At 48.9% G+C, this 27,521-nt stretch overlaps 2 protein-coding genes across 2 annotated transcripts; one reads left to right on the forward strand and one right to left on the reverse strand.

Moving 5' to 3' along the window:
* Positions 1-7,675: 7,675 nt before the first annotated feature.
* CDKN3 (cyclin dependent kinase inhibitor 3) lies at positions 7,676-14,572 on the forward strand (the record flags this gene model as incomplete). Its single annotated transcript, XM_084270733.1, has 7 exons — positions 7,676-7,752; positions 8,607-8,662; positions 9,882-9,926; positions 11,385-11,607; positions 12,460-12,491; positions 13,332-13,435; positions 14,293-14,572. 7 exons carry the CDS (start codon positions 7,676-7,678, stop codon positions 14,377-14,379), a joined length of 624 nt encoding a protein of 207 aa, XP_084126859.1. The 3' UTR covers positions 14,380-14,572.
* Positions 14,573-16,911: 2,339 nt separating this feature from the next.
* CNIH1 (cornichon family member 1) lies at positions 16,912-26,379 on the reverse strand. Its single transcript, XM_084270467.1, has 5 exons — positions 26,263-26,379; positions 24,450-24,518; positions 20,405-20,517; positions 18,764-18,907; positions 16,912-17,738 (listed from the first exon to the last, which is right to left on the reverse strand). The coding sequence occupies exons 1-5, from the start codon at positions 26,341-26,343 to the stop codon at positions 17,711-17,713; spliced, it is 435 nt and encodes a 144-aa protein (XP_084126593.1). The 5' UTR covers positions 26,344-26,379; the 3' UTR covers positions 16,912-17,710.
* Between the last annotated feature and the right edge of the window lie 1,142 nt (positions 26,380-27,521).

A 27,521-nucleotide genomic window follows, 5' to 3' on the forward strand; every position in this document is an offset into this window, starting at 1 on the left:
AACATTCCTTTCCAGAAGGCTGTGCTTGATCTTATGCTGTCACAGCCCTGCCCGGTTATAAATGACACCACTGTAAATGGGTTTTACCCCCTTTCTATGGCATGGAGGACACAGCAAAGATTAGGCAAACACAAACAATGGACAACTTGGATAAGAACAGGCTAAGAAGATTTAGACCCAGATTCACATTTTTAACACTTTCAGAAGGTTCATAACTGCTTAAGGCCTAGAAGACCAAAGTGACGAGGTAGCAGATTACAAACTTCCCAGCAGAGGGGCATATTGTTCCAATCATACTGGTGGATGCCTTAATTAGAGATTGGTAGCAAAAAACAGCATAGCTTTGTTGAACCCATCAGAGGTCAACCTCTTACTGAGGATCTAGCCCATAAATTTCAGTATGAAAAATGTAAGTTTTTCATATTGAAGCACAAAAAAGCACTCAGGTAACCAAGGCACCAGTGAATGCAAATGGGATTCCCTAGATGAGCATGTGGTCTAGAAAACAAATATGGGTTTAGCTTTCAGGAGAACCCAGGGGAAAAAAGCAGCAAAGCAGCTGATCAGTCATGTTAATATATAAATGACAGTTTATTTGTGATACTAAAAAGGGATTTTAGCCTCCTTTAAAAAAAAAAACAACCTGCTATGAAGGAGATGAGTGAACTATTACAACACTGAAAGGCTTAAAAACGATACCCCAAGAGATAACATTCTGAGAATAAAGTGAAAGAGCTCATATAAAATACAAAAGGTGTGTTGTAAAGAAGGATCAGAAGGGCAGACTTTGAGCTTCATCTAGTCATAAATCAAAAGCTTGTTCTCCATCATTCTTGTCTATGAGGTCAGCTTTGATTCCCAAGCTACAATTCCCAAAGGATGGAGGTATTTCTATTGGCAAGTATGTGTCTTTCTTCCCCCAGGCTGGCTCTGCCAGCCCTGCTGTCACCATGGACTGTCATTATCTCTCTCTTTACTGCCCAGGATTGTTCCATCCTGGAGCCATAGGGAACTATCACAGGGCTGTGAGAGGGAAACCCAGTTGGAAGACTAAGGGTATTTGCAACAGATTAATTGACAAAGAAGTTTATCAAGACAGGTCATCTACAATAGTTCAGTCATTCTCCTTCACAGCGGCCAAATGCTTTAGCACACTAAGGCTCCAGGTCACATGTTAGGAGCACAAAAAAATAAATGTGTTAAAACCCACAGTTTATAAACCACCAAGAAATTCAGAGGTACAACTCTCTACCCAGTTGCATGCTTCATATATACTTGTCTGAGTAACATACGCATTAACCTTTTAGCTTTTGCTCACACAGTCTGCCCACAGGCACAGCACAGGCAAACAAAACTACCCTCCTGAACACCAGAGGCTGGCTTCACACCTCAGCTTGCAGTCATCAACCCCACCTATGCAGGTAAAGGGCAGACACTTTCCATACAGAAAGGTTTACAGAATACATTTAGAATGCTGTTCCCCTGGTTCTCATGTAATGTACTAAACCAAATAATAACCATCAGCTTTACCTACATTTCATGAACCAAAATGTTTCAATATTCTTTTATCCCAGCTAAAAACCTGATCATTCCAGAATACTTCTTGGGTATTACTCAGTTACAGCAGACTTTCACAGTGCTCTTGCACAGTGGATTCTATTATTTGCGCTATTAGTATCACAATGGTTTTACTTCAGTAATTCTCACTCAATATAGATAAACGCTGCTGTGCGGTGTAAAACCTGATAGTCACTGCAAGTATCTCTAACAAAGATAACATTTACAGAGAACAATACAGACATCTGATCCTGTATGTTTCTAGAGATAAAAACCTTCATTCTTTCCGCAGCAATTTGTAAAGGCAAGGCACTGATAGGTGTAAAGTCTAAATTTTTAAGGCAAGAACGCCCTCTACTGTTTAGGAAAAAGTAAAACTAGGGAAAATTACCCTTACCTGCATGGAATCTTCACATAATCAGAATGTTAGATAAACATAGCATGGTTATATCTCACATGTTTACATAAAATACATATTACATGTTTACATAACACTTGGGAAAGTTGTTGTGGGCTCATTTTCCTGGTATGCTTGCCCTTCGCTCCATGTAGGTCTTGTTCTTCCCCCAAGCTGGGGTGTTCAGTGCCTTCCAGACTGAAAGTATACAGAATGCTCAGTAGGATATTATCCTTAAGTAAGTATTATCATACATCACAAAGCATCTTTGTGTTAGGTATTCTAAAGTTAAACAGGCCCATAAATCCAAAATCATATGGTGGAATGGTAAGACACAGTAAGCCAACAATGGGACTAGGCCAAAATCATTCTTGTACCCAACAGAATCACACCAATAGAGTGCAATTTCTCCATTGGTTCCAAAAACTATTAACAGACTCTGAGGCCTGATTTCCCTCTATAAAAGCAGAGGTGCTCTGCCATTTTAGCTCACTTACCCAAGAGCCCATTTCTTCTATTTTCATTACAGCTTTAATCACTTTAATATGGCAGTCAGACCCACATAAGTCTCTTGGATACTTGCTAGCACTCTTCTAAAAACAGGCTTAGCGTTTGTCACCTCCTATCCCAGTGATCCCAATTCCATTTCAAGAAAGCAGCAACATACCAGAGTAGTTTGGTGAACTCATTACCAGATGCCTTTGAAATTCCTGAGTGAACACCTTCTGCTCCTAGCCATTTATTCATTTTCTTTCTTATTATTAAGCTCTTCTCCTGACACTGTAATTCGAGGCTATTCCTCAGAGACATCTGGGATAAAGACAGAGTCTAGTCTTAGAGGATTCCTAAGCTACTCTGCAGAGAACATTGATTCAAATAATTCACTTAGTCTTCAGCTTCAACCTCCTCTTTGTTAAGGATTCCTCTTACACCACTGTCAATAAGCCATAAAAATTCCCTGGCAAGTCCCGCTTCCAAAATGACTGGAAAAAACATATTAATAGCTTTGTATCTCCAGGGAGTTTGCTCCTTAAAATCTTTAGCTGTGTTGCTATCACCTTACATTTAACTTGGGGGGTTTATTCCCTTAACCTAAACATGACAGCATCTTTGATGGATGTCTACTCACTTTGACTAGTGTTCTCTACTGCTTGAGTAGTACTTTTATTGTTTTGGTTCTTCAAATGTTTCCTTGCTACCACAGACAATCTGCACTAGGAGACCTGGAAGATGACACTTCCAGCTAAATTTTGCTGAGTGAATGGTGAATTACTGTGTGCAGGATTTGGGTTTAAAAAACCAAACCAAACCAACCTAACTAGAAGATTACAAAGCCTGTCTCCCCAGAAGTCTGCTATTGAGCTAAGATCAATGCTTTCATGAAGCATTGGACACAGCTGGAGATGGAGCTTCAGAGAGGTTGGACATGGCACTCCGGTGATGTGCTTTGCTTATGGATATCATGATCACCACATTTTGAGCCAGGATGAGTCTCTCTGAAGTGAAATGACTAGACACCCAGCAAAATAAATGACATACGTGTTGGCAGCATGTAGGTATAATTCATCCAGCCATTTTTCTTCCATTGCACAAGCTTCTGGCATGTATGGCACTTCGACCCATCACCACCCAACTTCAGCTCCTGATGGCTGTCATCCTTTTGAGTCTTTACAATGGAGATGACTTGGTGACATCCATTATCTTGTGCTACACAGGAGATTTAATGAGGGAATTTGTTAACCCTATTGCTCCTAGATTCCCAAATACAGAAGAAAGATTTAGGACTTCAACCACACCCCCCCTTAATTCCTCTGTCATCCCACAGCAAGTCCTTCAAAACCAGATTTTACAGTTTGCAGAATAAACTATTGTTAGGATCGTGCTTTTCCACTCTATGCTGCATTTAGATAGCTTGGAATCCTTCCTTGGGTTTAAAAAAAATGGACTATGAACATTTAAGTATCTCATAAGTCCCCCCAGTTGATAAGACTGTAGCTAATTTTCACTGCAACTCTCCGAAAATCAGGAACAAGTGTGAAAGTAAACATGTAAATTTATACAGTCCTGTTCTGAGAGAATTTCCATTAACTAATGTGGTTAAAAAATAATTACTATGCCACAACCTTCAAAAACTTTCCTAGACTATGGAGCTTTAAGCATGTGTCCATTTATTAAATAATCATTTGGTTCCTTTACCTTTGTTATGGTTCATGAAATTATTTCACAGGCACTCACTCAAAACTTCACCTCCTGCTGTTTTCACAATGACTGAAGTAATAATTCAGCTGTCTGGAACTTTTTATCATCTCTATTGCTAAAACCTGTGCTGTCATTGACCAAGTATTTAATATCATTGAGAAGACAATGCCTGGAAGAGCAAGCAGAAACACACACAAGTCCCAGCCCCACTGTAGCCTTCATACGAGCAACTTGGGAAGCACAGTGGAAAAGAACAAATTCATCTACATACAGCATTTTCCACTTCATCTCTGTTACTATAAAGGGATTACATATTTTAAAAGTACAATTCTTTATTATCTGGATCACTGTTAAATAGGAACAATTTATCTAGAAAGCTGGTAAATCAGAAATAGTATTTCCTAGGGAAAACAGGATCTCCAGAGTTAGTGTAAACCAGAACACCTACCAAATTTGGAGGCCTGATCATTTGAAGACTTGGCTATCTAAATTTTTTGCTCTTTCACTTTCCTTCTTTCCTGCTATCACTACTATGTCCTGCTTTGATCACTGCTTTGAAACGTCACATCCATCAAAAGCCACAAGCACAGGGAAAATACTCCATAAAAATTCAAATAATTTTGCTTGCAAACATCATGAGCACCATCCAAAAGTTTTATGGTAATTATTGTTAGACATTAAGAGATATTTGAATGATAATAATGAACAAGTAGGTCCCATGGAGAACAGGATCCACCTGGCCACATACAACTTGGAGTAAAAACTACTCCTATCATCTGACAAGCCAACCCCCCATTTTTGATGCTCTGCTCCACAGGCAACATCGTATTTGATGCAAATATGACTTTATCCCTTGTAAATCAAGTAACTGCACAGACCAGTACACTGCATCCACAGTGCAATATAGATAACACACAAATGACCTGCTTTGGAGGAATAAGACACAACTGTTGCAGTCTCTGTATTGTCAGCATTAACCGTAGTTGTTACTTATATCCTGCTAGGGCTCATAGAGTCAAGATATAATCAAACCACACAGTGCTAAAAACTTTAAAATAGGCTTAGTTTTTGCTTGATTTAACAGGCAATTTCAGTTTGAAATACAAAAGGAATCATACAGCAGGGAAAAAGTTACTTTGAAATAATAATTTCCATCAAAACAGGATTCTTTCAGGTCATGAATCACAGAAGGATTCTTCGAGGTCTTGAACACACAGACCACTGCAGAAAGTGGTAGTCATGGAAAAACACCCTAGAAGTACCACCACAGAAACTTTCTTTACCACACTGCATTTAACTTTTGTATAGCTAACACAAACAGAAAAGAAAGAAGAAATACACACACGAAAATGAGAGATCTGTGATAAAAGAAGGGCTGGCAAGAAGCAAGCACCATCTCAAGTCAACTGCACAGGATGCACAATTCCCAGCTCCAAATAGCACTAGATCTTCTCCACAGCTATAAAAGGCTTCGTGTTTTGATCCAGAACAAACAGGGATTTCTTGAAGACTGCAAGTCAAAATAGCCTGATCCCAGTGACACTTACATCATTAGTCTCAATAAAAGCAGGGCTGCACCCTGCCTGGAAACATTCATCTCCATTAACAATTGCCAGAAACCATTATAAAACTGCACAGAATACAATTTTATTTACCTGTGTCCTCAGCAGTTACTCTACAACGGTGTTTTTCATCACCAGCTTTAGGGCCAAATCTCAGTCTGGTTTTAATTCAATAGACAAGTAGGATTTATAGAGCTAAACAGAGCTTAAGCTCCCCTGTCTTTCTTTCAACTCTTTAACTCCATGGTACTATCCTGGTAAAATAATCCATAAATCCAGTTCTGTGGCAGGAGCAGCAACCATATTCACCAGTAATTCACTTCCACAAGCCAACAGCTGTTCTCAGTAGGCAGGGTGTTTTTATTCAGAGCTAAAAAGAAATTAGTTTTGAAGCTTTATTGACAGACAGCTGATCCGTGAGCTTTATGTTTCCAGCCAGCTGTCAGCCACAAACACATTGGGTTGTGATGGAAAGCAATGGAAAAACCATATGAGCATGAAGAAAACATAGTTTCCTCAAATTTTGGACCAAAAAGGTAGTTGCTTGTTATTCTGAAATAACCTATCTCTGCAAAGAATTCACCTTCAGCAAACACTTCGGCTTGGAGCAGACAATCACCTTGCACAGATATTTGTCAGTGTTTTACTGGTACAGGTGTGGAATAAAACCCTAGCAAAGCATACTCACATGTAGCTGAGGAACTAAGTAATCATGTGAAAAACACACAGAATCTCCCCAAATTGTGCTTACAATTCTGAATTTTTCTTTTGCATCTCGAGTTAGAACTGTTTCTCCAAGCATGACACAATTTTATCTCACATAAGAATTTTCCACTCATATCCACCTTCAAGTCCCTTGAAAACTCCCCCACACCCACAAAGACCACAGCCACACACACACAAACCACGCTAATACCAGAAAGGGCCAGCAAACCACACTTCAACCCGCTAGACTCTAAGCACGTTCCTATTCTCAACACATGCTGTGAGCAGAGGCTCCCATCTGTCTCCCCATCTTAGTCACAGCCTGTGTGGATGGAAATTCTGGATCCTACAGGCCGACTTCTCAGGAAGAGCCCATCTCTTCCCTTTGAACTCTCCCCACCACACTAAGCACACCACAGGAGATACAAGATCACCAGAAACAAGTGGAAACAAAAGGCCAGAGACGCCAGAGCCTGGGGCTACGCCATGTTCACCAGGTGCCTCCCAGCACCACACAAATCCCAGGAGCACCATCCCAGATGAAAAGGACTGGGACTATTTGAAAGCAATTCACAGAAAAATAGCAAAAAACTACTTACAACCCCCCTTTTTCATTCAGAAACGCAAAGCCAGATTTAAAAGGGAAATGGAAGGAAGGGGGGGAGGAAGGAAGGGAGGGAGGGCAAGTGGGGAGGAAAGGAGTGGGGGGAGGAACGGAGTGGAGAAAGGAAAGGGGGAGAAATAGGAACGGAGAAGGGGGGTCATGAGGAAAGAAGGGGGCAAGGAAGAAAGGGGGTGTGTGGAGGAAGGAAGGGGGAAGGAAAAGGGAGATCCAGCCCCTGAGAAATGCCTCACGACACCTCACCATCAACGGCCGCCGAAGGCGCGAGACACGTCTCCTTCCCGCCACACAGCCTCAGCCAATCAACACACAGCTCACCGCCTTTTATTGCTTCCAAGCCCGCCTCTCCTTCGTTGTTGACCAATCAGAATACCTCAGAGGGAACTCTCCACCCATCCGTCCCGCCGCAGCACCCTATTGGACAAAGTGCGGGAAGAGCTCGGCCAATGAGATAGTTCGAGCGGGAGGGGACGGTTGAAACCGGCAGCGGCCGGGAAGCGGCGTCATGGTGAAACGGGTGAGGGGTGGGGGCGGGCTCGCGCTCGCCATCGCCTCAGCGCCGCCTCAGCTGGGGCGGCCCCGAGGCGGCCCCCAGGTGAGCTCCTCGCTGTTCTCCTGCCGCAGCCCCGCGCCATGCAGGTGGAAGGCTTTGACTCCTCTGACGAAGAAGGCGCCGCTGAGGCGGACCCGAGCCCGCTCCCGCTCTCCTGGTGAGGCCCGTCCCGGGCGCGTTTCTCCCTCGGGAGTTCCTCCCCTGGGAGACGGGAGGGGCGGGTTTCCCCGGAGGGAGCCCGGCCCGGGCTGCAGGGCCCCTGCCGGAGCCACCACAGGGCTGGCGGCGGGCCGGACCGTGCCCCCGAGGAGGGGATAAGGTGGTGCTGCCCGGGCGTGTGGGGCCGGCTCGGCCCGCGGGAGGGTTCGCTGCTCGCCGGCCGCCGTGCTGGCCCGAGCGGCTGGTTGCTGGGGGCGGGGCGGCCGGCCGCGCCTTCCCCTCCTCTGGCATGGAAGCAGCACTGGAATCCTCCCGCTTCGCTCCGGAAATTCAGTCAGAGGTGGATTCGTAGACTCATAGAAGGTGTGAGGTTGGAAGGTGCCTTCAGAGCCCATCTAGTCCCACCCTGCAGTGAGCAGGGACATCTTCAATGGATCAGGTCACTCAGAGCCCCATCCAGCCTGACCTGGGATGTCCCCAGGGATGGGGCCTGCACCACCTCTCTGGGCACCCTGTGCCAGTGTCTCACCACCCTCAGAGGGAAGAACTCTTTCCCAATACTCAACTTAAATCTCCCTTTTCTAGTTTAAACCATCCCCCCTCATCCCATCGCTCCATGCCCTCAGGAACAGTTCTTCCCCAGCTTCCTACAGGCCCCTTTCAGGGACTGGAAGGGGCTATAAAGTCCTCCTGGAGCCTTCTCTTCTCCAGGCTGAACCAGCCCAACTCAGCCAAACACTTCTTGCAGTCCCACAGAAAAGGAATGTCTGGCAGGGAGTTATCTCTGCTCAAATAATCCAAAGGTTTCGTTCTGATTTTTTTTTAAATTTGTATGTTTTTATTTCCTGGTAGGTTGTCTTTGTCTTCTGTCTACTCTTATGAGATCCTGGGCTTATGTTCCCTTCCAGGTAAGAAGCACTCACTGAAATTTGCAGGCATAAAGAGAGGTGTTATCTTGTCCCCCAAAACTCTGTGTGCCATTTATTTGGTGGGGCGACTTGTTTTGTAATCTACCACTGGGATAATTGGTTTGGAAATACCAAAGCTAATCTAGAGAATATCTTGATGTCAGGTGATATAGCAGAGTGAGAAGAGAATAGCAATCATCTTTAATTACCAGTTAAAATATCCAGCTTTTTAGCCTGCTTTATTGTTTATAACAAGCAGCACAGTGAGATAAGACTGTTATGACAAATAATTCCTTTATAAGACATGCTGAGCTGAAGCTTCCCTCACTCCCTGTGCTGAGGGCTCTGTACTGCTCTCCTTAGTGTCTGGGTTGCACCACCATGACCGTGATGTAGGGATAAAGATATAATGCTTGAATGCCAGCTAACATGGAGACCAAAAATTAGCTGGATTCTGGGTTTTAGCTACCTGGAGTGTTCATATAATAGCTGTTTAATCTAACCTCCAGCCATAGCCTTGCTGATGCAGCTCTTGAACTGTTGTCATGCTTCCAGAAGGCATTTCAAGATACATGTGGTCTTGCCTGTTGTCAGGGCAGGGGTAAAGATTGTGTGCTTATGGGGCTGCAGGCAAAGGAGGGGAGACAGAAATATTTGGAGCAGTTACATCACACAAACCAAAGGCTTGGAAAAAAAGGCCTCAGTAGCCTGAATTGAGGAGGAAATGGAAATATGCTGAAGATTGAATAGTACAGAGGATTCCTAATCTGATTTGTGCTGAGGATTACAGAACAAGGAACTTACTTTCCTGTCAGTCAACCTGACAGCTCTTCTGTGATCTCTATCCAGCACTTTTAATTGTTGAAGTTGTTTTGGTTTATCTTGTTTTGTGGTGTTGGGTTGTTTGGGGGTTTTTTAAGCTGTGCTGTGATTTATAATATCAAAAAAATTCACCTGGAAAATACACAGCAGCTTAAAAACTTTGGCAGGATTTTTTTTAAACCCTACTCCATTACAGTATTACACAGATAATAATGTTCAAACCATCTTCTGCACCAGTGCTCTGCTTCCAACAATAAGACCTGAGTTTTATTTGGGGGGTGGCTTTGTTGGCTGCTTTGGTTTTATGGGAGGTTTGTGCTCTGCTCTCCAGCTGTAGCAGCCATCCCAGGAACATCACGTACCTGGAGCAGTGATTGTCATTTGTCATTTGTTTTAGGCTGCAGGTTTAAGGATGTCAGAAGAAATCTTCAGAAAGATATAGGTGAGTCTTCTGGCCAGTAAGTGCCTCTTATCCCACGCAACAGGCAAGAGGAACGTGCAGGTAATCCGAAAGCAGAGGTTACTAAGAAGCTAGAGGTTTACTTTGTCATAGTTTGGAGATGGTGGGAGCTGCAGGATCCAACAGCAGGTATTTAAAGCAGTGGGGTTTTACCATGGATGCCACGTGCTGTGATGTCAGAGTGCAGAGTGATTCTTGGCAGGGTTTGGGAGTGTGACAGAAATGTTTTTCTGAGTTGTGGTTTGCTTGAAGATACAGGAAACATCTTAGTGGTCACCGTTATGAGTACCAGGTTTCATTTTCTGCTGTGCAGTGCTGCTTTCTCTGTGGTTCCTCTATCAAATATTGAATAAATCAGAGAATCCCAGACTGCTCTGGGTTGGGAGGGACCCCAAGTGTCACAGAGCTCCAACCCCCTGCCACAGGCAGGGCCACCAACCTCCAGGCCTGGAGCTACACAAGGTTGCCCAGGGCCCCAGCCAACCTGGCCTTGATCACCCCCAGGGACGGGGCACCCACCCCCTCTCTGGGCAGCCTGTTCCAGCCACTCATCACTCTCTCTGTAAAGAACTTCCCCCTAACATCTCATCTAACCCTTCCCTCCTTCAGCTTCACTCCATCCCCCTTGTCCTGCCAGTCTCTGCCCTTTAACAAGCTGATTCCCCTCCTGTTCCTCTGCTCCCTTCAGGGACTGGGAGGCTGCAGTGAGGTCCCCCCACAGCCTTCTCTTCTTCAGGCTGACCCAGCCCAGCTCCCTCAGCCTCTCTCCATAGGGGAGCTGCTCCAGCCCTCTGAGCATCCCCAGGGCTCCTCTGACCCCTCTCCAACAGCCCCACATCTTCCTTGTGTTGGGCCCCAGCTCTGGACACAGGACTCCAGCTGGGGATATTTCCAGGCTGGAGCTGTACAGGCATCTGTGGATATTTCCCAGTAGCCATAAGGTCTGCTAAGGCTCATGCAGGAGAAAAGCTCCTTCAAAGCAGCCAGGATCAAGATGAATTTCAAACTTTAATCTCCCCTTCCCAGAGAAAAGTGAGATTGGGATAGAGAAGATGGAATTATATAAAGGTTTGTGCCAAGTATTCATCTATAAATGCTAGAAGAGCAGAGGCTGAGAGCAAAACCCCATGGTGCTTGGATGCAGCCAGAGATGGGACAGGATCATGCTTGAGCTGGTGGCAGTTCACAGCCTGTTTGGAGCTTGGCTGTGCTTTCTAGTAGGACTTGTCTTTGGGACAGAGACAGTTCCTCCTGTGGGTTACCTGAAGGCACAAGTGGGGGAGACTGGGCAGGAGTAAACACTGCTCCAAGCAGAATTGCTACCTCCTATTGTCTTAACCTCAAAGATTAAACAAGAGAATCAGTACCAAGGAGCTTATCTGTTGATCCTTAGGCTTGATAGGATTTTGTTTACTTAAAAGTGTCTTCATCTGTTGGCAGAAGAACTAAAGAACTATGGGACCCAGGATATATTTGTGCTTTGTACCAGAGGAGAGCTCTTAAAATACCGCGTACCCAACCTCCTAGACGCCTACCAACAGCATGGGCTCTGTGTGCACCACTATCCTATTCCTGATGGGGACGCTCCTGACATTGCCAAGTGCTGCAGCATCCTGGAAGAGCTCAGAAGCTGCCTGGAAAGTAGCAGGAAAACAATCATACAGTAGGTTCTGGCTGCTTCCCTTTCAGCCTTGTGAAAGACACCAGCTTCTCTCTAGATATGTGACCAGTTGAAACAATACTGGGTAATACTTTTTAATCCCTTTTCCTTTGTAAGAGTTGAATCTCCCATTTCCCCTTGCTCTGTCCAGTGAGGGCTTCCAATTGGGTGATGAATGGCACCCTGAGTCTCCTTGCTGCTAGCCCAGTTGGCTGTCAGGTGTCAGTGTGGGTTGTGAGCTCAAGCAGGTGTTGTCAGAGGGCTGTTTTTCAGGGACTCAGTGGGTCCCAGCAGTGCAAAATTCACTCCTAAATGGCACGAAACTGGTTTGAAGACATTTCTTTAGCTCCTTAGAGCAGAGCTCAGGGTAAAGGGGAAGAGCTTTCCAAGTTCTGTGTTCCTGCTGGCAGCTCCCTGCACAGCCAGCCACCGGGTCCTTGGGCTTCCCGCTGGTGCAGAGCCCCACTGCTGTTGTGAGCTCACAGTTCCCATCAAAACCTTGGTCTGGAGTAGGATGTAATGAGGATTGAGTTTGAGCCTCTTGAGGATTGGGTTTGTGCTTCTTCGTGCTGTTGCCTGTCCTCCTGTGCCTTTGGGACTGTTGCCACCAGTTGAAGGGGAACTTCAAAATCACAGTTTCTCTAGAAAGGTGCTGCCTAAGGAAGGTCTGAAGAATGAACAGGAGATAGATAGTCCTGTAGGTATTCCTATAGAAATTCTTATTCCAGCTTTCTTGTACCACTGCTGCTCTGGATCATACTCAGACAAGTATCTTGTCTGTATATTTACATGTTGAGGTGTCTCTGGGGGTGGCAGTGCTACAGCTTTACAACCACGTGTTTTCTTCTCTTTCAGCTGTTACGGTGGCCTGGGACGTTCGTGCCTCGGTAAGCAGTTGCCTTCCCCCTCTCAATGCACAACTACCTGACCCATCTTACTGTTCTCATGAGTCAGCACTGCCTAAAGGAGCCAAGTCCTGCCTGAGGTTTCCCTGTGGTTCCGATGCAAATTGCCATTGCCGGGAGCTGGCCGGTTACTATTTGGGCCCGTTTCTTGGGACAGGGGGTGTCAAAGGTGGTAACATTAACTGTATGGAAACTGTTGGTGCTGAGTGACGTATGTGTGTGTCATGGTACAGACCAGAGTACGTAGGGGAGAGGACAGAGGGTCAGGCAGGGTCAGTTTCTCAGTGAGGCTGCTAGAAAGTTCTCTCTTATGATCTGAGTCTTTCTCAGTTTTCACTGCACCTTCCCCTCTTCCCTGAGCATCTCCTCAAGAAAAGGAGATGAACCTGTTCCTTTGCACCTCTCTTCAGCCCAATGTTCCCCCTAAAGCTTTAGTTACTGTGTGCACCCCAGGAGGAAGGGGTGGTGATACTCCCAGAACAGCAGGTGTGGTCAGCAGATGCAAAGGGGAATTAACTGGGACTTGTTCCTGAAAAGCCTAGAGTTTGTTTCCCAGATGCTGCTGGACAGGCAGTGGGGAAGCAATGGGAGGGTTTTCACCTCCTCCCAAAGCCTGTGTGCATGGGCAGGAGCAGCAGCAGAGTGGGGCAGTGCCAAGAAGCAGCATTCACCAGAGGATCCAAGAGATCCATGATGCTGATAGAAGGGGTTGAGTTTTACTAGAGTGCTGTTCCCAGAGCAAACCTGCTGCTGTGCACAGGGCTGCTGGGTGCAGCACGGGGCGCTCTGTAGCACACGTGCCTGTGCACCTCTCCCTTGCAGTGGCTGCGTGTCTCCTGCTTCAGCTTTCGGACACACTGACGCCGCAGCAAGCCATAGACAGCCTCAGAAACCTGAGAGGGGCTGGGGCGATACAGACCATCAAGGTAAGGAGGCTACAGCAGGTAACGCACGCCCTGAAATGTGTATTACTCTCCCCCCTTCTCCCCCCTCACCAAGCTGCTGTCACCAAGCTTCCTGTTGCTCACACGCTCCTCACACCTCAGACATCTGCTTGCCTTTCCCGTCTGGGCTTTGCTCCACCTTTGTAACTGTTCAGCTCTGTAGCTCCCACATGGAGATGCTGGCAGGCACCTTAAGGAGCATCCCAGGCATCAGTGTTAAATCCTGTGTGGAGCAAGTTGTGGAACATAATGGGTTTTTTTTTTCTTTTGATGAGAGGTTTAGCCACTCTGAACACGTTTCTGTTGCCACAAGCCCTGGATGTTACACTCTTAAAACAGCTCTGTGTACAGGAAAGAGGAGCTGGCAGCTAAGAAGTTAACAAGGTGGTAGTTTCTGAGGAGAAAGCTACCAAAGATGCAGCCTTAAGGCAGCTTCTCTAGAAGGCAAATCTTCTTGAAGCTACTTGTGGAACATCCATTTCCCACAAACCAAAGGGGCAGGGGGAGCAGCTTGCAGCCCTGGCTGAAGAGGAAGGGGAGGGTAGGAACAAAGGTTTTAACTTGAAGCCCTTGCTGACACAAAGCTCCCACCTACCAAGGCCCATGTTCTGCGTTCCCTTGTGCTCACCTGCACCCTTAATGGGGATCCCCAGGAGCCAAGTCATCTCTGGCTGATAGTGAAACATTCCAGAGGGTTTGGAATAAGCACAAGGAGAACAAACAGACTGGGGTGGGGGGTGCAGTTTTCATCCTGGGGTATCGAGCAGCTTTTTGAGCTGGGTAGTGCCTCTTCCAAACACATAACACCCTCATTCCACATCTGCTTGTGCTTTTTCCAGCAATACAATTACCTCCACGACTTCCGAGAGAACCTGGCTGCCTACCTGACCTCACAGGACACCACACTGAGGTCGGTATCGCGATAACCCATCCTGGCACCCTGGAGCTTGGTGTCTGCATGGCCAAACCATCCCCCTCTTGACCTCTGTGGTGTCTCATCGCTGTGACACAGCCACTCGCTTTCGCATCCACGTGGAAAATATTGGGGTGGGGGAAGAAAACCCTACAAGGACATTCCCCTTCCTCTATTTAACCATCTTTAGTACTTTCTGCCTTACAAATACATGGAAGTGTCTGTTGCCATTCTGCTGGTGGCCTGTGTGCTTAGTGAGTCTGGTTTTGGTAAAGTAATGACTTACACAATGTCTACATCACGTGTAATGGTGTATGTATCTGCTGCTGTTGTAGGAGCACACTGATGACTTCATGCTGACATCACATGGGCTCCTTGGGTGAAGTTACTGAGTGAAGGGAGGCTGGGCTGTCAAAGCAGCGACTGAATTGCAGTTTGACTTTGTCTCTGTTCTCTGTAGAGTGAGAATGGGGTGTGAGGGAAGGATGGGAGGGGAGGAAACAATAGCCTGTAACTCCTCAGGGCTGCCTGTGCCTGCCAACTTCCACCATGTAGGGGAAGGAACAAGGGGAAGGGGGGAAAGTCAGGCTAGGATTACATAGCAACGTAAAAACTGTACCACTGGTGTTCTTTCCAAAAACCCCTCCCCTCCATCTGGGAATTCAAGGGAAGTCAAGCATGGAAACTTTCCTCCTGGAGTGCTCCCCCCTCAGGGACTCATTCCTAACGATCACAGAGCACACCAAGAGTAGAACTGCAGCGCTGCAGAGTAAGATCCCCCCCATCCCCTGTGAGGGAAGACTGAAGATCTGTGCCAAAACAAGTTGGGGGGAGTTATGAGTCCTGTACTGTCACTGCAGGGTGAGATCCTGGCACAGGGTTTCTGCCAGCTGCCACTTGAGCGAGTCCATAACGCTGAACTGTGAGCTGGAGAGAATTGTCCCAGCAGGTCTACCAGTTCACATCCCTCCCATCTAACTCCTGGAGAGAGAGAAGGTGAACAAGCTCCTTGAGAAAACGTTTAAACTAGTTCTGACCTGCTCAGAAGCAGCAATGATCAGGATACCCCACTTCAGTGCCCAGGTGTCCTCTGATGCCCTGTGAGGTGAGGTTTGGCCCTGGGAAGATGGTCTGTGTGAACCACACCTCTTGCCGTAGCACAAACCAAGAGTCAGAGGAAGCCCCTGGGCTGAAGTGATTCTCAGCTCAGCAGCATTATGTCCCCATCTCCTCCTCCTTGTAGTTACTTCTCTGAGTGCTTTCCCCCTCCCAAGTGCTCCAGGAAACCCACCTGGGCAGGGCTGGTGCTGCCATCCTGCTGGGTCAGTGGGTCACCTCCCCAGGGGGCTGGGGGTGTTTTCATAGTTCTGGTGACTCTCCAGGCAGAAGCTGTGACGTGAGACTGTCACAGCACCAGGGGGTTTGAGTCAAAGTAGAACTCTGCTTAGCTAACTATAGAGCTTCCAGCCTTCCCTTAGCGGGTTACATGAACCCTGACACGGGCACACGTGTTTAAAGGTGATTTCTACAGATTGCAGTTACTGAGCTCTTACTGCCCATCCTCATCCCTGCCTGAGGCAGACAGGAACTCTCAGGTTCCACAGCACAGAGTCCCTCACAGAAACGACTTTGCCCAAAATAGAGGTTGTTCCTTCCCTGACAGGAGTCCCCAGCACCCAAGCCAGAAAAACAAAGTATCCGAACCATGCTCCCTGCCTAATCCTTGCCAGGGAGTGCCTGGGATACAAAGCACTGCCCACGGCTCAGCAGGAAACTCCCTGACAGAGAGAAAAAAGTCATTCCTTAGTTTCTCCTTAATCTTTTGGCTCCTGAATGTCCCCAAACCGATTAACAGCAGGTCTGTGCTCTGTGTACACAGCAACTGGTACTGTAGCTACACATCCATCACAAGTACCCCTACAGTAAACCTGATGTAAGGCAGACGTGTGCTTTCACATTGGATGTGTAAAGCCTGTCAGCGCTACATTTTACACACATTTTACTGACCCTTCCTGGGTGGAACCCGCACAGCTGGAGGGTGTTCTCAGCCCCACTCCTGTGTTGTTTATTCCAGTGTGTAACTGGGCTCAAACAATACACAGAGACAGGAAAGGGTTAATTAGTTTTGCTTACGCAGGCTGGAGTCACATCTGACAGCAGCCTCCCAAGGAGCTCAGCAGCAGGGAAACGAATATTCAACAGGAAAAATCACAGAATCACAGGGGTGGGAAGGGACCTCCAGAGTCCATCAGTCCAACCCCCTGCCCAAGCAGGGTCCCTGGGACAGGGCACACAGGTCGGTGTCCAGATGGGGCTGGAATCTCTCTCCCCCCCCCCCTCCCATCACCTACTGCTTATCCACAGCCCCATAGTAAAAATAAAAACCAAGAGGAAACCAGACCTTTCCTTTTCCAGGTGTAAGATGATTCCTGGGTCTCTTTAGAAGGTAACACAATTATCCATCACAAACCACCCAAAGGAATCCAGCAAGAATCGGTTCAGTTTAAAAACTGAACAACCCAAAAGGAAACGTTTCTGAATCAGAGATGGTTTTATTCTTTATTGCACTAAGGAACAGCAGGGCAGTTTCACAACCTCACTTTTTGCTTTGAAACGGTCTGGAGTATTACTCAAACTCAAATGTTTTCATCACTGGACTTGATAAATGTTGTAGGTTTGTCCTGTTGTTAATAAGACCACGCAGGTATTAAATTTAAAAATAATAATAAATCATTTCAATTAATTCCTTTGTGGATAACTTAATGTCCCCATAGGCAATTTGCTCAAAATTAAAGCCAGGCTGGTGCAAACATCAAAGTCTGAACCGTGCATAAGAGAAGGAAAGATGAACCAGAGAGAAAACAAACATAAAATGAAAACAAAACTAGTCTCCTATTTTTGCAATTGCACCTGTGAAGTCATCTCTTGACACCAAGAGGCACAACAGCACTGATTGATCATTAAGAGTGGGAAACACAAGTCCAAATGAGCTGCTACGAAGCTCAGCCTAAAGAGAATCGCTAGTGCGCTACGGCTAGCCGGTCACGGGTACCTACTCACGGGTCACGACTGTTCCTTGTGGAGTGCAAACTTCTCAAACCCCAGTAACCTTTATATTAATTTACACGTAATTTTAGTTCAGTGATCCAGTAAAATATAAGAAAAGAGTCTTTCCACAAGTATAAAATGTGGAAATATTTTAAAAATAGGGGAGGAGCCGTGTTGTGACGCAGACGCCGTCACCGGGTTCCGGGTTTCATCTCGGGACGAGGTTCTTGTACAGAATCCATGGTGTGTGGCTTTTTGCATGCACTTAACTGGAACAAAGCTTGCTGAACGTCTTCTTAAGAGCTCACCAGAACATAAATCATGCTGGGAAAGAAAATAATTAATATTAAAGACATGCATTTTGATTAGCATTACACGATTAATTAATTATTCAGTCACGTTTTGGAAGGGCAGATCGGGGTGAGGTATGTGGACTGTGCCGAGAGATGATACTCCAAGCACAGGGAGGGTGGTACTATGAAGACAAGAACTGATGGAGCCCACAAAGCCCCCAGTGGAGAGGGACTGCACACCCCTTCCCACGTCACACCACCAGGAACAGATGTGACACCAAGCACCCAACTGGCTTTTGGCCTGAAAGGAGCAGTGGAAGGAGGATCTGCTCTCGGACAGACTCCAACAAGTAGTAGTCGTGTTCACACCAAAATACCCACTTATTCTAGAAACACTGACATTCCAGCTCCTTAATGAAAACACTGGGGGGTTGCAGTATTAGGCTTAAAAGACAAAAAGCTTGGAGCTGCAGGGGGACCTCATTGCAGCCTCCCAGTCCCTGAAGGGAGCAGAGGAACAGGAGGGGAATCAGCTTGTTAAAGGGCAGAGACTGGCAGGACAAGGGGGATGGAGTGAAGCTGGGGGAGGGAAGGGGGAGATGAGATATTAGGGGGAAGTTCTGTACAGAGAGAGTGGTGAGGGGCTGGAAGGGGCTGCCCAGAGAGGGGGTGGGTGCCCCATCCCTGGGGTGTTCAAGGCCAGGTTGGATGGGGCCCTGGGCAACCTTGTGTAGCTCCAGGCCTGGAGGTTGGTGTCTCTGCCTGTAGCAGGGGGTTGGAGCTCTGTGATCCTTGGGGTCCCTCCCAACCCAGACCAGTCTGGGATTCTCTGATTCTTTTGAGTCTGGCCATGGTGTGCAGATTCCCAACTGCAATTGCAACCAAATTAAGACTTGTGTTTTAAACCAGGATAAATGATGACTGTGGATTCCCCTTTCAGCAGAGTCAGCACTATCTATATTCCTCTGTACAAAATTTCTCTGGTGCATCAAGTCAAAATTTCAGACTGAGGATTAAATGGGAGACAGAGGGGGGAAAACCCCCCAACCAACTTACCCGTATAGGTAGTAAAAAAATGATAGAAGGTAGAAAGCTAATTTGCACCATCCTTCCTTCTGGCAATAGGCTAAAATATCTGCATTCATGATGGTTGTAGGATCGTACAGACCAGGGCCGCTCATCACAGGTCGACTCATGTACCTGAAAGCAACACACAGTTAGTTTTGTGGTGATGGGAAACCTCAGATCCTGCCCCTCACCCACCAAGTAAAAGCTGAACCAAGCTGTGAATCGCACCCTGCAGCAGAGTCCATCAGCTCTGAGTAGGAGGTGGCTGCAAGAGCAACACGAAGCTCTGAAGAAAACACACCCACACAAGAGCTGTGACAGACGGTGCTGTGACACCTTCCCTCAGCCTCAAACAATGCTGAATTCAGGGACACCAGGAGGAGATGGGACAGGTCTACACACCAGTGAAACAGGGGATTCCTTATGAATGGGCTGGAAGAGCTGGAGGAGACACCAACGTACAGCCTACGTAAGCTACTGCCTCGTTAGTACAACACATGTGGCTGCTGTGCCAAAGACAGACTCACAGGTCAATACACATGGATTATACTGGCCAAAGGAGTGGTCCCACCTCTGCTCCCCCCCCCAAATTCCTGCTCACACCAGGATGAGCCCAGCTGCAGCTGTGCAGCAGGAGCAGTTTGCCTGGGTTCCCTTTAACCTACTGTGTGGTTTTGCCCCAGCTGAGAGCACCATGCAATCGTTTGTTCTTTAAAAGGAAGGGGGGAGGGGGGGAAGGGAAAAAAAGGGGGGATAAAAAAGGGGAAAAATGGGAAGGAAAAAAAGGGGGGGAAAAAAAAGGGAAAAAAGGGAAAAAAGAAACAAAACCAAGAAACCAAAACCCTGCAGGTTGGGATAAGGACAGTTTAGTAGAATAGCAGAAAGATGGATATAACAATGGTAACAGGACTTTACAGCAAAAAGTATATGGAACTGGTGCTGCACAGTGCAGTTTCTCACTGACCCACACAGCTCAGGCCGAGCAGCCCAGAGACACCCCAGAACCCGACCTGCCCCGAACACCACGTGTCCTGGAGCCGCCCCCTCCTCCCCCCAGCCCCCTTTATACTGAGCACAACGTGACTGGCATGAACACCCCCTCTGGCCAGGTCGGGTCACCTGTCCTGGCTGTGTCCCCTCCTTTCTCATTAGTAGGGAGATATGAACGACCAAAAGAGCCCTTAATTGCTGGGCAACAGCTAGAAACCTCAGGCTGCTCTCAGCACTGCTCTCAGCCTGCCTCCCAAACAGGGCATCTACCCACTGTTAGAAAAGACATTAACTCCATCCCAGCCCAAACCAGGACACCTACACAGGACCAACACCAGCCCAAGGCTTAGCAGTGGGAGGAAAACAGGACATGTGGCATCCCACAGTATCAGCACAATGCCAACAGGTCTAAAACACACACACCCCTCCCTTCTTGCACAGCACGGGAGAACAACAGACAAAGACTGAGAAAGCAAAGGGATGGTTCTTATTTCACAGCCATGACACAAACTTCCTGCACATCGTCTCAGAAAGCACCTTAATTTGCCAGAGACACAGAACACTTGACAGGAAACACCTCAACAGGAGCACGAGTAACAAACAACATGAGCACAGGGATACCAGACTCATCAATATTACCTCCAAATATGATAAGCCAACAAAGGCATATTGAGACCCAGTGTAAGCCACTCTGCTGCACAGAGAAACATAACACAGAAGAATGCATGGATGAGGTACTCTGGAAGTACAAGCTGGAAAAGAAAAAGATGAGTTAGAAGTTTCCCAAAAACGTGTGGTGCTTAATCTATTTTGGAGGTAAGCTATTGTTTAAAGAAGTGTTATTAAATAAAACAACATCTAACAAGAACAAGAGTGCAGAAGGTGAAAACAGCAACCAGCTGGTACGTGCCTTGCTGTTTTCACGTGGTATTCATGAACCAGGAAGAAAAATTTATGGAATTCAATGCTCAGATCAATAGATTTGTATCACTTCCATTAAATTAAGTGGCCTGTTGACTGATTCCACGCTTTATACGTGACCTTCACAAGGGAAGAGACCATCCAGATATTTCTGCTCATGCAACAGAGAAATATCAACATGCTCCATGTAGCGGTTTATAGGCAAAAAAGGTGGTTTGTCTTTTCTTTACTGTTTTGCAGCTTTGGTTGGGTGTTCACACTGATGGAATTTTGCAGATCCCAGCTATCACCAAGAGGTGATCTCCCAGGCAGAGCTTTATCAAAGGAAATGAGCAGCACATGGGTCTGCAGAGGGACGTGCTGCAGGAGGGAAGGGAGCAGCACACACGTACAGTTCGGGGGGGTATGAGCCGGCTTCCTTCTCCTTCACAAGTACCTGAGGTGCATGCTTGAGAGCATCATGCTATCCAGCTGCAGCCCACAGAGCTAATTACCAGTCGCTATGGAGTCACAGGAAGCAGGAGATGCCAGGTTGTATTAGTGTTATTAACAGGAGGAGCATCCATTGAACACATGCAAAGAGCCAGCGAAAACCTCACACCCTTCCCCAGCCCCTCACCCCAAAGGGGGATCGATCGTGTACGCCCCCAACTCAGGATCAATCCGTAAGCTTCTCACTTCTCAACTCAGACCTGCTAAAACCTCTCCTCCTGTGAAAAATACTCCACTTCTACCCAAAGGCTGCACCTGCCAGTGCTGAGGTGCACGTGTGTGTGTGCTGCAAGCCCTCTGCCCCACTTCCTGGCTGACCTCACGCTGCACAGGGTGACTCCACTCAAGTTCCAGTGTTCATCATTTCTGTTGCTCTCTGAGCAGAGGCATCTTTTAGAGCCCCAAAATACCTTCCTAAAAACCCAAAGCCTGCCAACAAGCAGACATTCTCACCTCCTACTTTGCTACAACACTCTGCTTCTCTAAAAGAAGAGTATGAAATCAAATAAACTCACATCAACATCAACAACAATAAGCTGTCACACAGGAAACGTTTCAGGTAAATATTTTACATCCAGATCCCTCTCCACATACTTACCATTTACAACTCAGCAATTATTTATAGTAGAACCACAACCACCCTACTCAAAGCACACTGCGTTGGGCAGCCTGCTGAGACAGATCTACCAGGTCTGAAAAGGCTGTGCTTTATTTAACTATGCATCTCAAACCATATTTTTATTTCTCTTGTTTATGACACCTTACTCCCACACCAGAACACCTGTGTGGCTCAAACCTGCTGCTTCCTGCTTATCCTCCCTGGCTGTCCTAAAGGAAGATTAAGTTCTACTTCTCAGAGAAGCGAGGGAGGAAGAAATCGTGGTGCTGAGAAGAGATGCTACTATAATAGGAGCAGGGAAGAGCAGGCACCAACACTGTACTAAGCAGTTACTATTCTGGGCTAATCTTTCTACTGAGGTCTCTTGATTCCTACCAGGATTTTTGATTCTTTGTACAGGAAAACGACACCTCAGGGAGTTTGACCAGCATCAGGTACCAGATCCCTTTGAGTCTGGATCTTCACTTTTAGCAGCTGAACTACTTTCAGAGGACCAGCAAGTATTGGGTTATTTAATACTTCTAATCATACCAGTAAACATGCAGGTGGGTAACAGGTTAATATCTGCGTTAAGCATGCGCATTATAATACTTCAGAGGTTGCAGTAAGATCATAATGCAGAAATGTAATGAGAATTCGCCTTCCCCCCAGAGTGTAGCAGAAATGGCTGTAAAACAGGGCAAGCAAGGGAAACTGTTAGATGCACAGCTACCTGAGCAGCAAACCTCACCCTCCGAGCTGCAGCCCGCTGCCTCCCACCCCTTCTCCTCCCCACCTGCTGCAGTGCTTGCTGTCAGTTTAGGTTCCACATGTCTAACATGAAGCCCCCCACCCACCAGCTACTGTAAAAATCCTTTTTTGTTTGAATAATTTGCTTCACTCTCCAAAACACCATGAAGTGACAGTCCAGGCTACACTGTCCCTACGTTCTACCTCAGTCTGTGACCCTGGGCTAAAGTAAAACCCATGAGAAATGCACTAAAAACCTGCTCTATGGAACCACCTGCTCTTTGCTACCTGTTGGTCACAGACTGCACGGATGGGCTGAGACCAACAGGATGAGGTTTCACAAGGCCAAGTGCAGAGTGCTGCACATGGGACACAACAACCCCCTGCAGCACTACAGGCTGGGGGAGACTGGCTGGAGAGCTGTCAGGAGAGAAGGACCTGGGGGTGTTGGGTGACTGAAGGCTGAATATGAGTCAGCAGTGTGCCCAGGTGGCCAGGAAAGCCAATGGCATCCTGGCTTGTGTCAGACCCAGTGTGGCCAGCAGGTGTGGGGAGGGGATTGTGCCCCTGTACTGGGCACTGGGGAGGCTGCACCTCGAGTGCTGGGTCCAGTTCTGGGCTCCTCACTACAAGAAGGACATTGAGGTCCTGGAGCGAGTGCAGAGAAAGGCAACCAGGCTGGGGAAGGGGCTGGAGGGCAAATCCTCTGAGGAGCAGCTGAGGGAGCTGGGGGTGTTCAGCCTGGAGAAGAGGAGGCTGAGGGGAGACCTTCTCCCCACCTCCCCTGCCCTGCCAGGAGGGTGCAGAGAGGTGGGCGATGGTCTCTGCAGCCAGGGGACAGGAGATGGGACAAGGGGCAATGGGCTCAAGCTGCCCCAGGGCAGGGTCAGCTCAGCTGGGAGGGAAAAGTTCTTCCCTGGCAGAGCTGTCAGGGCCTGGCACAGGCTGCCCAGGGAGGGGGCTGAGTCCCCAGCCCTGGGTGTGTTTAACAGAGGGGAGATGAGGTGCTCAGGGATATGGTTTAGCACAGGACAGGGATGGTTGGACTCGATGAGCTTAAAGATCTTTTCCAACTTTGTGATTTTTTTCATTATTTGTTCAAGCACAGAGTTTGCCTCAAACACTTTCCACAAACCAAGGAGCACCAGAGTTGCATCCAAGGGAGGAGACCAAGATACACCCTTGATCCTGGAACACAAAACAAGGAGGTGGCGATGCTGCCTGGCGCACTGCGCCCCCAGATTCTCAAACAAGACCAGAATTTACCCAGCTGATGCTTAAAAAAACCCCACAAACTAGTCTCCCACAACCTCAGAGTTCAGTAAGTCTCACCTGAAAATTATTACTTTCTAACTGCAGGTACTTCAGCTCAGGAAAAGGAGAGATGGAATAGGCATGTAACAGTTTTCCCCGCGTCACTGGGTAAGCAAGCGGGATCGGACCGGGCAGAGCGTGGAAGCCCATGAAGTCGTTGTGAACCCCACGGAACAAGGAACAAGCAGATGGACAGGCAGACTAAACAAAACAGCCTCATAGTACTACACATGTTCCTAACGAAATGAAGGGGAAGTGGCATTAAAGAAACATTGAACCAAAAAGCAGTACACACCTTCAATGCAATTTTGACTCTTTTAATCTTTTTGACCTTTTCAACTGTCTTTGGGCCGAAAAATGTAGAAAGCAGATTGAAAGAATGTTAGTATGACAGCTGACAAGATCAGCAGCAGATTAATAACAGTCAGAATATTCAAGTGGAAAGTAAAGAATCAGACAAAGAACTTTCCCTAGAACATCTATGGAACAGCTAGGCTTTCTCAACCCAGGTGCAGTTCTAGCACCTCATTTGATTACAGCATGTAACTCAAACAATAAGCAGTTTATGTATATTTATTTTCAAAATATATAATTTTTCCAGGTACTTACAGGATTGAGTGTGTTACACTGGTCTATGGGATTCTTGTAGTCAGTCTTCAGTTCATCAAAGGCTATAATCTAGAAAAAAATGAAACCTTGTGATTCTTCAGTCCAGGAGCAACAAGTATTTTATCTGTGAAAAGTAACATCCTGCAGAGCTGAGAGGTGTAACTGCTGCCACCTCAGCGAGCCCAAGCACAACTACAGGCTGCGTGGAGAATGGATGGAGAACAGCCCTGAGGGGAAGGACTTGGGGTGCTGGGGGACAAGAAGCTCAACATGACCCAGCAACGTGCACTTGCAGCCCAGAAAGCCACCTGTGTCCTGGGCTGCATCCCCAGCAATGGGACCAGCAGGTCAAGGGAGGGGATTCTGCCCCTCTGCTCCACTCTGGGGAGACCCCCCTGCAGTGCTGCATCCAGCTTGGGGGTCCTCAGGACAAGAAGGACACGGAGCTGTTGGAGTGAGCCCAGAGGAAGATACAGAGGTGACCCACGGGCTGGAGCACCTCTGCTCTGGAGCCAGGCTGGGAGAGCTGGGCTGGCTCAGCTTGGAGAAGAGAAGCTGCTGCTGGGGAGAGCTCCAAGCCCCTTCCCATCCCTCGAGGGGCTCCAGGAGAGCTGGAGAGGGGCTGGTGCCCAGGGCAGGGAGGGCCAGGCACAGGGGAATGTGCTTCAGCTGCAGGAGGGCAACTGGAGAGGGGCTGGGAGGCAGAAATCCCCTGGGAGCAGGGAGACCCTGGCACAGGGTGCCCAGAGTTGCTGGGGCTGCCCCTGGATCCCTGGCAGGGCTCAAGGCTGGGTTGGATGGGGCTGGGGGCACCCTGGGCTGGTGGGGGGTGTCTCTGCCCACAACAGGGGTGGCACTGGGGGGGTCTGAGGTCCCTTCCCACCCAAACCAGCCTGTGATTCCGTGCACATAGCTCCTCCCACGTCAAGCCCTAACGCCATCACCCCACAGGTGAGACGCTTGGCGTTCGGTGACCTCTGCCCACACTCTGCCTTTTCCCCTTCCACCAGCAGCACGTTTCCAACGCCCTTTCCACCGTGTTTAGCCCTGAGCACGAGGCGTGAGACGAGCACAGCGCCTCACCGTTCAGCGACGAGCAGCCGGGCCGACTTCAGCCCCAACCGCCGCCACCCCCGCTCCAGAAGGGCTGAGCCCGCTCAGACGCCGTTTCCGGCGGCGGGCGCGCCTCAGGCCAGCACAGGGACGCGTTCCCTTCACAAGCCCCAGGCTCCCACCTGCCCGGGCCCGGCCGCAGCTCCACGGCCCCGCCGCGCTCAGGGGAGCCGGGCTGAGCCCCCCCGAACCGCTTCCGGGCGGAGATGGGCCCGGAAGGGGCCTCCCCCCCCACCGCTTCCCGCGGGGGTTTCCTGCCCGGGCCGCGGCGCCTCAGGGGGTCTCAGCCGGCCCGCGCTCGGCTCCCCGCGCATCGCGGAACCCCCTTCCCGCCCTTCACCGGCCGAGGCGGCCCCAGGGGGCGGGGAGCGGGAAAAGGCGTCCCGCGCGGCGGCCGGACGGACAGACAGACAGACACACAGACAGACACACAGACAGACACACAGACAGACAAGCAGCCCGCCAGTGCGGGCAGGGCCTGCGCCTGCCGCCGCGGCACAGCGACCCGGGACTGCCGCCTCCACGGGAAAGGCTGAACCCGGCGGCCGCCACCGCAGAGGGACCGCGGGGCAGCCGCCCCTGAGAGAGAGAGAGAGACATCCATCCACCCATCCATCCACCCATCCATCCGCCCGCCCCACGCCGCGCGGGAGGGCCGGCTGGACCCCAACCGCCTCCCCCACCGCTCTCCCGCACTCACATGCCAGATGGCGAAGAAGATGAGCGCGGCGGTGAGCAGCAGCGCCAGCATGTAGCAGAAGGCGGCGAACGTGAAGGCCATGGCGGCGCGGCGCGGCCCGGCGAGCGGCGGCGGGGCCGGCGGGCGGGCGGGATCGTTCGCCGCCAGGGGGCGGGGCCCCCGGCGCGCGCGGGGCTGCGGCTGCGCGGGAAGCCGCGCAGCCGCGGCCCCGCCCCTGAGCGAAGCCACGGAGGAGGAAGGGAGGCGAACGGAACATGGCGGCCGCGTTCTGGCCCCACACAGGGCAGCCCGGTCAGAACACGGGCTGAGCGGTTCTTGTCCTCAGCCCAGCTCGGGGCTATGACCGCTACAGACTCACCAGTCTGGAAAAGACCTAAAAGATCAAGTCCAACCGTCCCTGTCCTGTGCTAAACCAGATCCCTGAGCACCTCATCTCCCCTCTGTTAAACACACCCAGGGCTGGGGACTCAACCCCCTCCCTGGGCAGCCTGTGCCAGGCCCTGACAACTCTGCCAGGGAAGAACTTTTCCCTCCCAGCTGAGCTGACCCTGCCCTGGGGCAGCTTGAGCCCATTGCCCCTTGTCCCATCTCCTGTCCCCTGGCTGCAGAGACCATCGCCCACCTCTCTGCACCCTCCTGGCAGGGCAGGGGAGGTGGGGAGAAGCTCTCCCCTCAGCCTCCTCTTCTCCCGGCCGTATAACCCAAGGGACTTCATCTCCTCATAAGCCTTCCTCTCCAGACCCTTCCCCACCTTTGCTGCCCTACTCTGGAGACTCTCCAATAGTTTTGTCTCCCTCTTGTCCTGTGGCACCCAAAACTGCACTCGAGATGAGTGCAGGACTTGAGGTGAGGCAAAACAGGACTTGAGGTGAGGCTGCCCCTGCAGAGTGCAGAGCGGGACAATCCCCCCCCTGGACTGGCAGCCCATGTCGTGCGTGATGCACCCCAGGATGTGGTTGGCCCTCGTGGCTGCAGGGGCACGCTGCTGGTTCATGGGTAATTCACCACTGAACAGTGGTATCTGCAGAAAGCCTTACACACAATTAATGGTCACAGTAAGATCTGAGAAGAAGCTTTATTTCCCTTACCTTATCATCTACCTGCAGTAGATGAGCTGTCCTTAGGAAGTCGGTTGTTGCAAGCATGAAGTTGATCTTTCAGTACAAAATCACTTGTCCACAAACTACTCCCATAGAACTGCTCTGGTGTCACTTGGAAATTTCAGTGCAAAACCCAGAAAACAGATTAAAGAATCAACC

Source organism: Gallinula chloropus (assembly GCF_964237585.1).
Source record: "Gallinula chloropus genome assembly, chromosome: 14".
Lineage (NCBI taxonomy): Eukaryota > Metazoa > Chordata > Aves > Gruiformes > Rallidae > Gallinula > Gallinula chloropus.

Coding starts and splice junctions, on each gene's coding strand:
- CNIH1 (XM_084270467.1), bottom strand. CDS start 26,343: ATGGCCTTCACGTTCGCCGCCTTCTGCTACATGCTGGCGCTGCTGCTC. Junction 24,519..26,262: donor TCTTCTTCGCCATCTGGCAT/GTGAGTGCGGGA, acceptor ATTTTTTTCTAG/ATTATAGCCTTTGATGAACT. Junction 20,518..24,449: donor AGTGTAACACACTCAATCCT/GTAAGTACCTGG, acceptor TTTCTTTTCCAG/CTTGTACTTCCAGAGTACCT.